The sequence below is a fragment of the Tenrec ecaudatus genome, chromosome 3, assembly GCF_050624435.1.
Source record: "Tenrec ecaudatus isolate mTenEca1 chromosome 3, mTenEca1.hap1, whole genome shotgun sequence".
Classification (NCBI taxonomy): domain Eukaryota; kingdom Metazoa; phylum Chordata; class Mammalia; order Afrosoricida; family Tenrecidae; genus Tenrec; species Tenrec ecaudatus.
In genome coordinates this window covers 182,911,046-182,928,587 of record NC_134532.1, presented here as the reverse complement: position 1 = coordinate 182,928,587, position 17,542 = coordinate 182,911,046, and the positions used below count along the sequence as shown (strand labels likewise).

The 17,542-nt window shown below is 38.8% G+C and overlaps 1 protein-coding gene across 3 annotated transcripts in view; it reads left to right on the top strand.

The window, feature by feature from the left end:
• Positions 1–17,542, top strand: part of KLHL5 (kelch like family member 5) — an 87,834-nt gene that overhangs the window by 49,759 nt on the left and 20,533 nt on the right. For all 3 annotated transcript variants that reach the window (XM_075544431.1, XM_075544430.1, XM_075544432.1), the window contains 2 exons: positions 4,622–4,834; positions 12,165–12,351. In XM_075544431.1, coding sequence (XP_075400546.1) covers positions 4,622–4,834; positions 12,165–12,351 — 400 coding nt within the window. The remainder of the gene's footprint in view (positions 1–4,621; positions 4,835–12,164; positions 12,352–17,542) is intronic.

Below are 17,542 nucleotides of genomic sequence, written 5' to 3'. Positions count from 1 at the left end.
TCTCCCCGAAACTCTTATTCTACTTGCTGTCACTGTAGGTTCATTAATCCTGGGTTTCATTTATCGAAAAATAAAAAACATATAGCACAACTTCAAGATGGTGCCCTGCAATGACGTGACGCCTCTGAGATATATCCTAATGTGGACAAGCAGAACCCAAACAGAACAATACAAATCAAAGATACAGACAACTTAGGAAACCAGATCAGGTGCAGCGTGCAGCAGAGGGAGGGTCTACTGGCAACATTTTAATTGTTCAAGTCAGATTTATGCCTTTGATCTTCTATACTCATCTGTCCAAAACTCTCTCAGTTTAGTAACCACTTTCTCCCCCTCCTCCTCAGTTGTAGATAGAGGGAGTTCTGTGGAAATGGATTTCCTGTGTAGTTCCACAAATGAATCTTGGGCTCATTGCATAGTTCAGTCTCGTCACACAATTGGACAGTTGCTTCCATAATCAGTTTCCCAACATACTTTAACCTTGATATCATCTCCCTTTTACCTCCCTACTGCCTTGTACTCCCACCCCCAGTACCCTTGTTCTATTTGTTGTCCCTATGTACCAGGGGTCCTCAAACTACAGCCCACAACCACATGCTGCCCACGTAGGACATTTACCCAGCCCACCGGGTGTTTCTGCCCCGTTTGTTTTTTTTTTTACTTCAAAATAAAATATGTGCAGTGTGCATAGGAATTTGCTCACAGTTTTGTTCTGTTTTCAAACTATAGTCCGGCCCTCCAACGGTCTGAGGGACTGTGAACTGGCCCCCTGTTTAAAAAGTTTGAGGACCCCTGCTATATACTCATCAATCCTAGGTTTCATTTATCGAAAACCAGAAAAAATATCACAACTTCCACAGTGGGACCCCCAATGGCATAGCACCTTTGAGATACACCCTACGATGAACAGTCATAAACAAAATGAAACAGAGTGTCTCATCACCCACTTGCTGCCAAAACATATAATCTTAATACAGGATATAGGGTGTTGCTGAAGCAGGACCTTGATTGTCTGCCTACCAAGAGTTCGCCAATCTTGGTATAGCCATTTTCTTTCAAAAGTTCCCCCACCCTCCCAGCTTTGATCCTCTGTGCACATTTTTTTATTTTAAACTTCCACTTGCAATTTCAAATTCTTCCTGCACCACCCTGAAACCAAATTCAACTGCCATTGAGTTGCTTCCGACTTGCATTCTAACTGCCAATTTGGTTTCCGAGCCCATCAGTCTGTGCGGGAGCAGAAAGCCCTATCTTTTCCCCGTAGCGCAGCTGGGAGATTCAAACTGCTGACCTTGCAGTTAGCAGCCCAACTTGCAACCCACGATGCCACCAGGGCTCCTTTTTCTATATTAAAATCACTATAAAGTAAAGCCGGATCTACCCCCTTAATAATTAGTTCATGATTTAAGTAATATCTGTTTCTTACAAAGGATTTTTATTCACTTAAAAACATTTATATGCATTTAGGTCACTCTTGTTGTTTACAGTAGAGACATAATTGCTGCTTTAAGGATTAGACATAAATTAAATTTAAATTAGCTGGATGTTTTAAAAGCTATTTTTATAGCCAATTAGTTGTTGTAGATCTTTTTTATCCCCTCAAGACCATTATTTGATGTTACTCAGCTTCAGCAGAGACATAAAATTGAATTCTAATAACAATAAGTAATTTAGAGACAGATGTCTGGTTTGAATTGTTGCTATGGGAACTGAATGAAAATGTATAGGAAAATTCAACCTTCAATTTAAAATAAATCCCTCAGTAATTTCATTTGCTTAAAAACGATTTCAAAGGGGAAAGGGCATTATGTTATCAAGTGTTTGGTAGCATGATACCTGTTTCTTTCATCAAATGGATTTAAAATATGAAGTAAGAACAATCCCATGCCGGGAAAATCAATTCTACAAGCAGTAAATGGTGCATGTACTTGGGATGTTCCTACGTGATCCTACGTGATGAATACCAGTTTGAAAGAATGAGGAATCCCTTCTTGTGATCCAGGGTGTGGAAACTTGTCTTCTTAGGATGACTGCCAGTGTGACTTCCTGGAGCCAGTCATTTAATCTTAGAAAATTAAGACTGGTGATATTATAGAAACTAATTAGTGACATTATGGATGATTTATAGAACATATGACAATTCACTTTTAAATTGTTTACTCTAGACCTAGAAAACTTATAAAAATATTTCATTCTGCCAAAATAGCTGCTTCAAAATCAAGATAACTCTCTTGAAAAGAACTTTTGTTAACCTTGCACTAAGTAGAATTTTGATAAATTGTTGAAAAGCTCTATCTTAATATGAAATACATTGGAATAAAAGGGAATTATTCTAAATTATATACATCAGTAAGCAATCAGAGAAAATGCTTACTTAACAGCCTTTTTCTCATTGATGGTATTTCATTTCAGAGTCTGGATATTAATTATATTAACATTATATAAATATCTTGATTATATTATCTGCTATACATACCCTCTGTAAGCTTTCCAGGACTGTCAAGCAGACAGCCTCTTGTTTCTCCCGAGGAGCAGCGGGTGGGTTTGAATCGCCAGCTGTGTTTAGCAGTCCAACGCCACCCAACAGTGCCACCACGGGTCCTTTAGCTAGTAATAGAAACATCTGTATGCAGTCATATTTCTCCCCCTTGCAGATTACTTATTAAGGGTGAAACTACAAGTGGGCTAACTGGATTGAGAGCTTCAACATTTATGGCTCCTGCTGTGTATTATTTCCAAATCATCATAATGCCAGTATACCAATGAGTGGAACAATTTGTTTGAAGCCATTCCAGCATTGAGATTTTATTAAAATATATTTTGAAAATGATAATCAGTCATTTAAAATAGGTTCATTTGGGCATCTTTAATAAATCATGATGAATTGAAGCAATTGGATATAATTAATTATTCATGTATGGTTTTCCTCTTTAGACTCTCGGCTGAAAGGAATGTCAATCCAGTGGATATATATTAGATCAGTAGTTAACTTGGGTGACAGCAGGCTGTATATAAAATATAATTACTGTTTTAATATAGAGGATAGTTATTGATGGTTCTGGGCCTAACAGCAATTTACTAAAACTCGGCACACTGAGACAATGATAGTACATTAGAAATTTTAAGAAAAGCATTAAGAACCAGGATGCCAGAGAGGAGACGAGCCAGTCAAGGTGCAGTATAGTACTGATGAAATATACAACTTTCTTCTAGTTCTTTAATGCCCCCACGCCCCCCATCCTCTCACTATCATAATCCCAATTCTACCTTACAAATTCGGCTAGACCAGAGGATGTACACTGGTACAGATAAGAGCTGGAAACACAGGGAGTCCAGGACAGATAAACCCCTCAGGACCAATGAGAGTAACAATACCAGGAGGGAAAGGGGAAGGTGGGAGAGAAAGGGGAAACTAATCACAAGGATCTACATATAACCCCCTCCCTGGGGGACGGACAACAGAAAAGTGGGTGAAGGAACACATCAGACAGTGTAAGACATGAAAAAATAATAATTTATAAATTATCAAGGTTTCGTGAGGGAGGGAGGTTAGGGGGGGGAAGGAGAAAAAATGCGCTGATAATGGCTCAAGTAGAAAAACATGTTTTGAGAAAGATGATGGCAACAAATGTACTTGACACGATGGATGCATGGATTGTGATAAGAGTTGTATGAGGCCCCAATAAAATGATTAAAAAGTAAACAGAACCAGTATGCCTAGCACTTGCATTTATGTTATAGCTATAACGAAAATGGGGAACTTCAAAAAATTCATGGAGAAATTCTATTACCTTTTCATTCTATTTTAACACAACTTTTGAAGCCCCTTTGTATCTTATGTATCAGGATTTAAAACTTTATACTAGAGAGTTAAGTTTTCTCTCTCTTCAGATTATGTACTATAATGGCCTACTATAAAAACCTTTGTTTCAAACTTAGGGCATTTTGTCTCCACCCTCAGGTAACGGGGAGTTGATTCTGGTCAGAACAGAGTAATCCTCAGTGTAAGATCCTGGAACCCCAGTCCACCTTTGTGCTTTGGTACTTTTCCCCAGGGGACCGGAAGTGCTCTGTGTATAAATCAGATTAGACAAGGTAAACATTCTCAAAACAGCCCTAAATTGCTGTTGGCCTTTCAGAGAACATTAAGGTCGGTTTGGTTATAGAATAACCATAAGGAGAAGACACCCAGAACGATCCCAGGAAATCTAGCCATCTTGGAGGCCAGTTCATGATGAGAGATTACTTCAAGGTTCACCGCTGCTTAGCTCCATTGTTGGCCAGTAGCTGCTGAGGTGATTTTGCCTCTCAATGTCTAATGAAGTTTTCTATCTTCCTTTGAAACTGGCCAAAACTATCCCTAACTTGTGCAAAGCAATATCTGTGTCCCGAATCCCTTTTAAAATGTAGTAAGTGATACAATACTTTAATTCTACTTATATAAAAGCAAAAGACTTAACAATATAATTGCATTTTAAATGTTTTTTACTCTCTCTCCTAGGAAGCAGTAATGCAGTATAAATTGTGTTTTGGCATCAAATTCCAAAATGCTTTCATTCTCTGTAAAAAACTGTGATGGCCAGAAGGAAGAACACTGTTTCTTTGCTATTATTTCCTCTAGGAACATTTCATGGAAGTAATTAGGAACCAGGAATTTGTATTATTACCAGCCAGTGAAATTTCAAAGCTCTTGGCCAGTGATGACATGAACATTCCCAACGAGGAAACAATACTGAACGCACTTCTGACTTGGGTTCGCCATGACTTGGAACAGAGACGGAAAGATCTCAGTAAACTTTTGGCTTATATTAGGCTCCCACTTCTTGCACCACAGGTAAACCATTTTTGATTATCCAAAATTAGTGTCACACTTTTAACAACATTTGAGTATTCACTTCATGCTAATTGCCTTAATATGTACTTATCTATGGCTTTATTTTTCTCTTTGCCTATTGTACTTAACAAAGTATTTTCCTTGTATCACATGTGTGGAGAGAATGGGAGACACACAAAAAAAGGCTAGTTCTCAACCAAGAATGTTGGAGCATCTAAATTACCTTAGTTAAGTAACTTTGTCGATTTGGGTTAGTAATTTGGATTCAGCTACAAAACTATCCTGAAAATTGAAGGAAAATTAGTAAAGCTGATAGTAAAAGGAATATTGGCCTTTAGGAATCAGAATTTTTGTGCCACATGCTTATTAAGTATTCACTAGATGCTCGATTCTGGTGATCTACAGACAAATAAGACATGATCATTCTGTCTCTGTGATTTGCTGTATTCACACACCTCAATTTCTTTATCTGTCAAATAGAGAGAAAGCATTTTTTTTCTCACAGGGTTATTATGAGGATCAGAGAAATGTCCTGTGAAGTATAATGTTCTGCAAATACTGATGATATTATTATCATTATTACACTGTTTAAAATTATATTCATTGCAACAAAGGTAATCAGTCATAACATAAGTTACATGCCTAGTTTATTCTTTTCATAATTATGACTGCAATTTTTTAAGTGCCCCCTGTGTAGGCAACCACTCTTTACCTTGAGACCTTGAACTCCAAAGCTTAGTAAGAATTAGCTGTTACTGCAAAAGGTCAGATCTTTTTGGTTGTTGTTTTAAAGGGCCGTGAATGCTATATAGTTTGTATTGTCCTTGAGACTGTGCATTAATCCCTAATGAAAGTTATCTTATAAAAATCAATGCTGATGCTTAATGAGATGATTTTTAAGAAAGACTTCCCTTCTCCAAAGATGGAATATTATATGAGTTTATAGGAGTGACAAGAGAAAGACCTGGCTTTCTCCTCCGTCAGAGTTAAGTCTTGAAAGTGCATGGGGACAAGCCTACCATTCCCTACGTGGTCACTTTGAGTCAATTCAATATCAGTGAGGTTTTTCCTTTGGGAGTTTTATAGGAATGATTCACTGCATGAATCAATGGCAACTCAGGTGATCTAATTCTGAAGATCAGTCAGTGGATCACTGATCCACAACTGAACTTGGGGATGGCACAGGACCAGGCACCATTTCCTTCCATTTTGATTGGGTCACTCTGAGTCTGAGGCCCATTCAGTGGCATCTAACAACAACAAGGGAAGTGTCTAATTGTTTTATTATAGTGATTTGCACCGAAGATCCTTAAATAATCCTCTACCAAATGATCATTTTAATGTGTTTTTTTAATTATGAATTACCCAGAAGACAAGTGTGTGTCATTTTTACTTTATTTTACTTGAAACTATTCCAAACTAATCAAATTTTAAAGAAAGTGGGTAGAGACAAAGCGGGTAAATAATCAAATGTGGTGAACAAAGCTGATGGTGCCCAGCTATCAAAAGATATAGAGTCTGGGGTCTTAAAGACTTGAAGGTAAGCAAGCGGCCATCTAGCTCAGAAGCAACAAAGCTCACATGGAAGAAGCACACCAGCCTGTGTGATCACGATGTGTCGAAGGGATCAGGTGTAAGGCTTCATCAGAACAAAAAATCTTACCGTAGTGAATGACGGGGGAAATGCAGAGTGGAGACCCAAAGCCCACTTGTCGGCCACTGGAGATCCCCTTGCATAGGGGTCTAGGGGAGGAGATGAGTCAGTGAGGGTGCAATGTAGCACCGATGAAGAATACAGCTTTCCTGTAGTTCCTAAATGCTTCCTCCACCCCACCCCCACTATCATGATCCGAATTCTACCTTGCAAGTCTGGATAGAGCAGAGGATGTACACTGGTGCAGATAGGAGCTGGAGGCACAGGGAATCCAGGGTGGATGATACCTTCAGGACCAGGGGTGTGAGGGGCGATACTGGGAGGGTAAAGAGAGAGTGGGATGGTAAGAGGGAACCGATTACAAGGATCTACATGTGACCTACTCCCTGGGGACAGACAACAGAAAAGGGGGTGAAGGGAGACATCGGACAGGGCAAGATATGACACGATAATAATTTATAAATTATCAAGGGCTCATGAGGAAGGGGGTAGTGGGGAGGGAGGGGAAAAAAAGAGGACCTGATGCAAAGGGCTTAAGTGGAGAGCAAATGCTTTGAAAATGATGAGGGCAATGAATGTACAAGGGTGCTTTGCACAGTTGATGTATGTAAGGATTGTGGTAAGAGTTGTATGAGCCCCTACTAAAACGTTTTAAAAAAAAGCAAGTGGGTAAAAATAGCTAGCACATATGTTGTTATTGGTAGGTGCTGATCATAGTGACCCCGTGTTCTGCACTATCCTCACAATCATGTTTGAGCCCTTGTTGCAGTCGCTGTGTCCGTGCTTATTCCTTGTCCCTTTTCACTGTGAGGCCTTTGAGAACACCGTATCTTGAGTCTTCGGTTGGTGTCTGTAACATGTGTAGATCAGGTCTTGCATACCAGATTTCCCCAATGTATTAAACTTCTTGACTACTCTAACTCAGAGAATGGATTGTGGATCCAAGAAAAATGAAATCCTGACAACTTCAGGATTTTCTCTTTCATGTGGTGCTGTCTATTGGTTTTATTATGGAGGTTATGTTTTTCTTACATTGCTTTGTAATCTGTACAGAAGGCTATGGTACTTGATTTTCATTAACAAGTGCATCAAGTCATCTTGGCTTTCAGCCAGCAAGGTTGTGTCATCTGCATGTCACAGGTTGTTACGGAGACTTCTACCAATCTTGATGCTGAGCTTTTTTTTATATATATAGTCCAGCTTTGTGAGTTACTTGTTCAGCATACAGGTTGAATAAATCTAGTGAAACAAGACCACCCTGACACATACCTGTCCTGATTTTAAACCATGCTGTATCTCCTTGTGCTATTTGGATGACTGCCTCTTGGTCTGTAGATGGGTTCTGTATGAACACAATTAAGTGTTCGGAAACATATGTACTTTCTTCTAACATTTTTGATACTTAAACCTTTTGTTAAAAAGTCTGGTTTACTATATATGTAGTATAGTTTCCTTGATATATGAATTATTAATCTTCTTAATATATTCTATTACATATACCTTGGTTTTTATGATTCTTTTTTCAGATCTCATAATTATTTTCTACTAAAATTTAGAAATATAAAATTACCTTTAATATTCTTTCCATTTAAAAATTTCGATACTATAATATATATTTTAATCTATAGAATTCATAAATAATTCAGTCTACTTTTTTACATGAAGTAGTCTTTTGGAGAACAGTTTTAGAGAAATACTCAGATAATGTATGTGAAAATTAAAATATACAAATTGTAAAAATAATGAAAAGCTAAAAAAAATATATACAAATTGAAGATTTTCCCTTGTTTTCTAAATGCTTTCTTTTACTAATTTGCCATTCTTTGTGATAAAGGAGAAGGAGCCCTGATGGCGTGGTGGTTCCATGTTGGGCTGCCCATCAGGAGGTTAGGGGTTCAAACCCACCAGCTGCTCCAGGGAGGAAGAGGAGGCTGTCTGCTCCCATAAAGATGCACAACTTTGGAAACCCTATATAGGGCTGAGGAGGGGGTTCTATTTTTACCCAAAATTTACGAGTATATGAGAGCATTACTTTTTGTAGTTATAGAGCTTTCTGGAATAATTTTTGTAATGATAGTAACTTCCATTTAACTCATCTGATACTTGAAATAATCGCTGTATTTTCTTCTGCCTTTTTCATGTCTATACTTAAATATAATTAGTCCCAGATAGTTAGAAAATATAGATTGTCAGTATGCTAGGTAATATATTATATTGCATATTATAGTTATTAGTTAGTCTCCCAAGACTTTATTTTTTCACATTTATTTAGGAAATCCTAAAGTAATTATATATAGCAGAAGTAATATAAACATTAAGATTAATCTAAATGAGCCAACTAAATGCATATTCATTCATGATTTCCATAGCAATTATGACTATGTTTTGGGTGCATAGAAAAATTATAGGATAATTAATGCCAGATTTACACTCTGGCATAGGTCCTGAAACTTTTGTCTTAATTTGGCTTTTGTGCCTGGAGCATTCTTTGCTTGGTTTCCAAATGCCACAAACTATTTTTTATAGTGGCTTTTGCTAGCGAGGAAGAAAGACGAGTGTTTCTACTCCTGTTAAGAGTTGCGGTCTTAGAAACACACAGGATCAGTTCTACATGTTCCCATAGGGTTGCTGTGAGTTGGAATCGACTCAATAACTGGGTTTGCATTTTGAGTTTTCTGGAAAGTCTTCCTTCTCTTCCATTGTCAAAACATAAACGTATGCTTTTAGAACTGTGGACGGTATCACTGCTTGTCATTTTTAACAACCAAGAAGTATAAAAGATGGTACACTGATAGAGGGACACAGGGTCTTTGCTCGTTATATCCACATTCCCCACATTCAGCCACCGTTCGCAGTATTTAGACGGTAGAGTTAGCAGCTCTGTGGAATATCAACCTGCTCTTCCCAGTCACTCCCATAAAAGGAAGTTCTCCATGACCTCAGGGTCTTGTGTGTTCATAAACCTCACTGCATGTGAAGCAGGGGAAGCCCATTGAGCAAGGCATAGCTTCCTGTTCATAGAGAACCGTCATGCCACTCTGTTTCACCTCACCAGTCACCAGATTCTAGAAGCATCACCATGATTCCTCTCTGTTTCGTGGTCAAGAAATCATGTCCCTCCTCCACTCAAAGGAGAGTGGAGGGAACATCCTGACGACACTGCCCAAGCTTTAGTAAAGTGAAACATTTAAACATGTCGGGCCTGTTTAACAGTGGATATTTGGGTTTTAAATTTCCTTTGATTGTTATTAGCTACATTTTAATAGTTGAATATAAGAAAAAATTAAACTATCTACAGAATGTTCATGATTAAAGGTGGATATTTTGGGTTATGCTCCACTTGGGACTTTTTTTCTTTGTCCTGAAATGTTTTCTATATAATCTTGATATTTTCACAAATAGCCATTTATTTTGAGCAACACTAACGCTTTACATGACAGTCACTAGAGTTGCCAGTTACACCACAACATAACCTACTTTATTAAGCTTTACGTAGAATTTCCATGTTCTTTGTAAAAACATTTGTTAAGAAACTCATTATTCAACGAATGTATGGATGTGCTTTATACAATTGATGTATGTATATGTATGGATTGTGATAAGAGGTGTATGAGCCCTAATGTAAAAAAAAAAGAAACTCATTATTGATGTTTAAAAGAAAACTTAATGTGAATTTAATTGCTTTGGAGTTTCATCCTTTCCATCCAGAAGGAAATTTCATTTTTAATAACTGGGGCATTCTCCTTAATAATCTACAGTTTGTCAACAGTAGGTGATTCCATTATTCAAATTTAATCCCAGATAGGGAAAAGTCTTCCTATGGCCTCTAAGTCTAAAATGAAAAATTTTAAACTCTTCATAATGAGATATATAAGCAGCCTTGGTGTGCAGTGTTTAAGCCTTGGGATCAGTTCAAATCCCAAAAGTCTACCCCACAGAGGTAAAATCAGTACATAAGGGCATGTGTACAAAACTTGGTAATAGTACCAAAAACATGCAAGTGTATATGCACATTTAGATACCAGGATGCTGTGATTCAACGGCAATGAGTTTGGTTTGGGGAAATGTACAGATATGTGTATTTGAGTTATGAATGAATGTGTGTGAATTTATTTATTGAAACAAATGTCCATAATAAGAAAATGGTTGAAAAATGGTAGTACATTTACACGATGGCATCTTTAGTTCTTTAAAAGGAGAAATCAGAACTACACCTTTCATAGATGATTCATAGGCATTTTCATGAGATATTATGGAGAAAACCAGGGCTTTCTAATCCCATGAAGTCTTGGCAATTCACAAGGCCAATTCTACCCTGGCTTGTAGAAACGCTATTAATTATCAGGAAGTTTGTTATTTTGGCTTATTGTTGAGTAAAATGGGAAAATGAAGCAAAATAACTAATGATTAATGAGTAAAAGAGAAAACATATCAGCATACAAATCTGAAAATATGGGGAAAACCATGAAAGAATACATGCTCTGCTGTTCTTATGGCACCGAGGGGAGTAAGAGTGATGAGGAATGATAGAACATCAAGCAGTCAAAAACAGCATAAGATTTTCCTTTTGTAAAAAGTAGAGTGTGTTACCTGCGTCTTTGTCCTTCAACCCCCTACTACAAACCTGGAACTGAACTCAGTGCAGAGAATCTGCTTTCAGCCCAGCAAGGTAAGCAGTAACCCCAGAGAGTAACAAGCAACCTTATGAAACCAAAAGAGCAGTCTGTGCCCAGGGACAAGACACAGAAGACAGGAGGGGACAGAAAGAAGGACAAAGGGAAATGGGAAGCAGGGAGGGAGTGGGAAGAGTGCTGTCACATTGTGGAGACTGCCGGTAATTCCACGAAAGGAAATGGGTATGAACTGCTGATGAATTTGTACTCTAAATGAAACCAAATTGCAAAGGGTGTGGCCATAGTTGTGCATTTATATGAAGTTGCTTAAGTGGGAAATTAGACTAAGTGAAGACCAGGGATTTTGAGTCTTTCCATATCATCAGCACTTGCCCTCTAGGTGTTGTTTTGTTACTGTTGGAGCATTGTTTAGAGAAGTGAAGTCAATATCCTCCTGTTAGTCTGCTGGGACTTACAGGTACTCTTACTCAATCCAGTCTTTCTAGTAAAAAGTAAATACCTTGTTGTGGAAAATATAGGAAAGTCGTTTTCAAAATGAGCCTGGTTTTGGTATTGCATATGTGTGTAGGAATGTATGAAGGAAGAAGGAGCCCTGGTGGCTTAGTGGTTACATGTTGGGCTGCTAACCACAAGGCCAGCAGTTTGAAACTACCAGCCGCTCTGTGGAAGAGAGACAAGGCTTTCTACTCCCTTAAAGAGTCTCAGCCTCAGCAATCCACAGTGGCAATTCTACCCTGTCCTGTAAGACTGCTGTGAGCCAAGATGGACTTGATGGCAGTGAGAGTGAGCTGAGTTCAAAAGGGGAAAAATGAACACTAGCCTTCAGACTCTCTCTCCAGAGAAAAACACCCCAAGAGTTTAGAGTGTTATCATTTGTCCCTCTCCCCTCTCCACTTTGGTTTCTTAGTGAAACATAAATGTGCACTTTGTAAATCTTGCATGCCTGGGTTAAAGAGAGGTGCTCACACACGAATCTTTCATTGATTATTTTCACTTACTTTTCCTTAGTCATTCACTGAACATATGCCCTATTCTTTTCTAGTTCCTGGCAGACATGGAAAACAATGCACTTTTTCGGGATGATATAGAATGTCAGAAACTCATTATGGAAGCAATGAAATACCATTTATTACCAGAGAGGCGGCCCATGTTACAAAGTCCTCGAACCAAACCTCGGAAGTCAACTGTTGGTACATTATTTGCAGTTGGAGGAATGGACTCAACAAAAGGTATCGAAAGAATTTTTATTTGGGGGAAGGGAAAAAATAATTCTCAAAAGTAACGTGTCTGATCAAAGTGCCTGTTGAAGAAGTGACTGGTGCCGGGACTGGGGCCGAGAAAGTATTAAGTAAGCCTGGAACATCTTGTAATGCCCGAGAGAAAGGAAGTCCTCCAAGCATGATGAAGATAAGCCAGCAGGAAACAGCAAGCAGAGCAAGTAAGAGCCACCACTCTCCAAATCTGAGATTAGATGAACATCAAAATAAACGGTAAAAGTGGTACCCTCTTGAAGCAGTACATTTGTAAGTACATACACAGCGTTACAACGAACGAAGGGAAAGCTCTTCCATACAATAGCATATCAACCATAAATGTAGGTGAAGTGTGGGATTAGAAAAACCACCATTTAACAACTATCATAATAACCATTGATTGAGTTAAAAATCATCCGTGGATACTGAGCCTACTGGGTGAACATTAGAAGAGAATTGGATATTTGGTCTCAAACAATCACCCCACCATGTGTTCACTTGTTACAGGGGCTCGAATAGTAATTTTACAGTGGAGAAGGCTGGCTTAACCAATGGGCCAGAGTTAAAATTGCCACAAGTGCGGGCAGCACTGCCTCTGCTGGCGTTCGCTGAGCACAATCAGTAACACAGACCACGGGTATGTAATGGAACTTCTTCACTAGGGAAAGCATCCAGGTTTACAGGCTGCAGAATTGCCCAGTAACATGAAATCCAAAAAGATTCAAGAAGTATGGGAGATTAAAGAACACTAGAGAAACAAAACAGCCGGCTATAATTCATGGTCTTGGATTATCTTTTGCTATAAAGACATAACTGGACATTTATCGTAATGCAAATAAATTTTGTATGTAGCTTAGATATTAGCATTGTATCAATGATATCGTACAGATTTTCATAATTGTATTATGGGAGAATTTCTTGTTTTGGAGAATATAAACGGAAGTATATAGGGGCCATGGAAGTCATGTCTGTAAGTTTTACCACTCTTAAATACTTCTGAAAATATTCATATGTATACATGTGTCATTTAATGATGGTACATTCTGTGAAATAGGATAATGCAATTGGACGTTGTGTGAACACCATATTACATGCAGCAGGCCTTATACAACCCATAGTTAAGTGATCATAAAGCCTATTTTATAGGAAAGCCTTATGGGAGCCCTCTGAAGAAAACTTAGGCGCTGAATCCCCCGAATACAGGATACCAACCTTGTCAGGGGAGCACTGGGGTAGGGCAGGGACTGAGCTGGTAGCACATCAGGACTTGGCACACAGAAGTGGCCCTGGAGCCTTTGCTCCCACCTTCTTGGTACAGCCTCTTCCTGACCATGTGCAGAGCCCACCCAAATCCCAGAGCTGCCAGTGCCCCAGCCCAGAGGAGCCTTGGCAGGCACTGCACTGGGATGGAAGGTCTCACAGCTGCTGTGGCAGTAAATGAAGTCAGGAGGCAGCGGAGGAAGAGGCTCTGTGGAGATTGGCAACTCACTGCTCATCTAGGGGTTCAGGGTTTAAAAAACCATTTGAAGGAAATAAAAAAGAGAGTTTTTGCCCTTAAACAAATCCAACTATGAAATCACAGACATACATGTGATGGGATGTTGTATGAAGGGGTCTAAGGGATGCATACATATACAGAGAAATGAAATAGTCAGTGGGAAGGTTTAGGAACTCTAGCTCAAGAGTGTCTGGGAACCATTCTTGTAACTGTCCTTACTAATAGTAACAATTAGAGCGCCTAGCATGAGACATAGGGCCTTCTGCAGGTATGATGCTAAAGAGGTTTCTGTGTGTTCTCTTTCAATACACACTGATCTCCCTTCCTCTGAATTTCTAGAACCTATACTCTCTAATCCCTGACATCTGGCTAGCTAGCTAGCTGACCTCACTTCGCCCCTCACTCCTCCAGTTCCTGCCCCATTAACCTCCATGGTGTTCTTCTCACATGTCCCACATTACCCACATCAGGGACTTGTGCTAAGTGTCTCCTCTCACTGAATGTTCTGCTTCCAGCTGCTAGGCCTTCTACCCTATGGGTTCATTGTACATGTCTTCATCTTTTTGATTCAAGGAGGTAGCATTTGTCGTGTTGTTAATAGGTGTACGCCATTCTGCTAGGTGCTGGATCTAGATCATTTTGTTTCATCTTCATAACAGCTGAAAAGTCGAGTGTTACTGCCCTTTCGCACAGATGAGGATAGAAAGACTTAGTAGTTCCCAAGGTCACATTACTAATAAGTCATAGATCAGCATTCGAACACAGCGTTCTGACTCTGGAGATGACAGTACACATCCTTAATGCTTCACGTATCATGCCATTACTTCTTAGTATGTCAGGTGTAAATTCTTCTCTCAGGTTTTCAGGATCTTTATAATATGGCCCTTGCTCTGTAACCAGCTTTATTTCTGAGTCTTCGGAAATATTAATAATAGAACATTCTGATCTTCTACCACATGGAAGCTTTATTGCCCTTAATTCTGTCCACTGTTTATAGAAGAAGAGCCATTTGCACTAGTGGACTGGTGGCTTGGTTTGATCACTGAGCTCTTGGCCCCTTTCTTTCTGTGTCAGCTCAGTACGTGGTTGTGAGTTCCCACCGTTGATTCTTACTCATGGCGACCCCATGTGTTACAGCAGAACGTCTCTATCAAGCTTTCTTTGCTGTGATCTTCATGGAAGCAGATCGCCAGACCTTTTCCTTCACAGTAGTGTAGGTGGGGTCAAACCAGCCTTTAGCTTAGCAGTTGAGTACCAACAGCACCACCTAAACATCCTTTTTTATCACTTAGTACAAAATCCATTCATCTGAAACTGAACCTGTATTATCGTTAAATGGAAACCAATTTGTTCTCTAAACCTTCACTCAAATCACAATAAAAAGTAAAAACCAAAACAAAATCCTTTGCTGTTCCGTTGGGCTCATAGCTACCCTAACAGCCTGCAGGGTTTCCAAGGCGGTGGATTTTCACGGAAGCAGATTGCCATCTCTTTCTCAAGTAGAGCAGCTGCGGGATCTGGATCGTCACGTTTCTCGCATCAGCACAGTGCCACCAAGACGTCTTCTGTTCCATACTCCTAAAACCAAACCAAACCCACTCCCACCAAGCCGCTTCTGACTCAGAACACCCCTGTGGAATCTGAAGCTGTAATAAATCTGTACAGAAGGAAACTGCTACGTCTTTTCCCACAGAACAAGGGTTAGTGGGTTCAAACTGCTGAGCTTTCTGGTAGCAGCCCGATGTAAGCAAGGAACCTTTCTGTTCAGAATAAGGCCCAACAAGTAAGTTGGTGATGGTTCTTATCAGCCACTGAGGAACTGTGAAAATCTATTTGTGCTTAATTTTTCAAGGTTTATTTTTCAACACAAATTAAGGAAGTCCTAAGCTTCCTACATAGAATTTCCAGTTATTGGGGTTTTGTGATTTTGAGATATTTGGTTGTTGTTTTTTTAATTGCACTTGAGATTTAAGATTTTTATATCTTAAGAGTTATGCTTGAAATTATCAAAATGACTTTTAGTTGTAATAATACCATGATACTTTGTAATGAATGAGATCTAAAAGAAATAACCTAAAATCCAAATGAAAAACATTGTCTATATCCATTAGTGAGGAGACATGATTATCATTAGTGTACATTTGATAGAAGAAAGAAGCTTTTAAGATCAAATTTAGGGTGATACATTAAATATAATATTACATCAAATAATTTGATCATTTACTATAGCAAAAAAGAAGATTATTCAGATTAAAAAATAGTTTTGAACATTGCACTAATTTTTGTACTATGAAAAATACAGGGGTGGAAAACAACTTTGTATCTACTGTCTTGTAATAGATTGAATTGTGCTTTCCTCCCCTAAAGTATGTATCAACCTGGCTAAGCACAGGATTCTCACTGGTTTGGCAGTTACATTTTGATGTAATTTGATGTTATGTAATGAAGTAATTAACTCCTATAATGTGATCTGATAAAATTGTTCAGTCAGTTGTAAGATTAGAGTAAGACCCTTACTCGTATTATATCCCTAATTCTAGGTAAAGGGAGTTTCCCTAGGCTATGACCCAGGGCCTTTTATCTGACAAGAGATAGAGTTGGGGGGCCTGACTACCACCAAGCAAAGAGAATACATTCTTTGGACCAAGGATCCTTGTGCTGAGAACCTCTTAGACCCAGGAAAAGATCAATAGCAAAACACGTGTAGATTTCTAAGGACTTGAAATAAACTGACATAAAAGGCCTTCCCCTAGAACTGGCTCTCTGAATTTGGACTGCTGGTCCCCTAGACTATGAGAGAATAAATTTCCATTTGCTGCAGTCATCCACTTGTAGTACTGCTGCTATAATAGCACCAGAGAACTAAGACGATCCCCAAATAACTTACAGATTTATAAAGTATCCAGTGTAGAAAATAATACAAACTATGGTAGCATAATGTTTATGCATTAGGCTACTAACTGCAAGGTCAGCAGTTCAAAACCACCAGCCATTGTGGAAGAAAGTTGGGGCTTTCTGTTCCCCACAGGGGCATTTCTACTCTGACTTATAAGGTCACTCGATGGCAGCGAGTTTGGGTTTTGTTTGTAAATAGCATATGAGAAAATATAATATTCTATACCCATAATAATCTATTTTTAGATTTAGGAAATAGTAATACTAGTACTCTGATGACCTACTTGTTAAAACCTACTTTATCCTTATCAAGGAAAAGTAATTCTACAAGCATAGCACTAATTAGATGTTATGTTAGAAGTTTAGAAGAGAACTGAACTCTAAATAAATTATTCATAGTGAGGTGGTGGGGTTTTGTTGTTGATGGTAATGTTGATGTTTTAACTTCCACTGGACTCATAAAGAAAAAGCAATAGTTCCAAATAGTTCCTAAACAAAGTTATAATATGACCAAACTCCTCAAAGGAATGAGTCACTGGGACTCAGGGATCAGGACCATAGACTCAGGGACAACAAAGTCTATTGGCATAACAGGTCGCCAAGACAATGTTCGACATCCTGTTTGGGTGAGTAGTAGCTAGGATCTCAACACCTCACGAGCAGCCATCTAAGGTTCATGTAAAGTTTCTTCTCTTCTGGAGGAAAGAACAGTGATGAAAACTGAAAGATACATGGGACCATTGGTGTGATGAACCATACAAACATCAGTCTTTA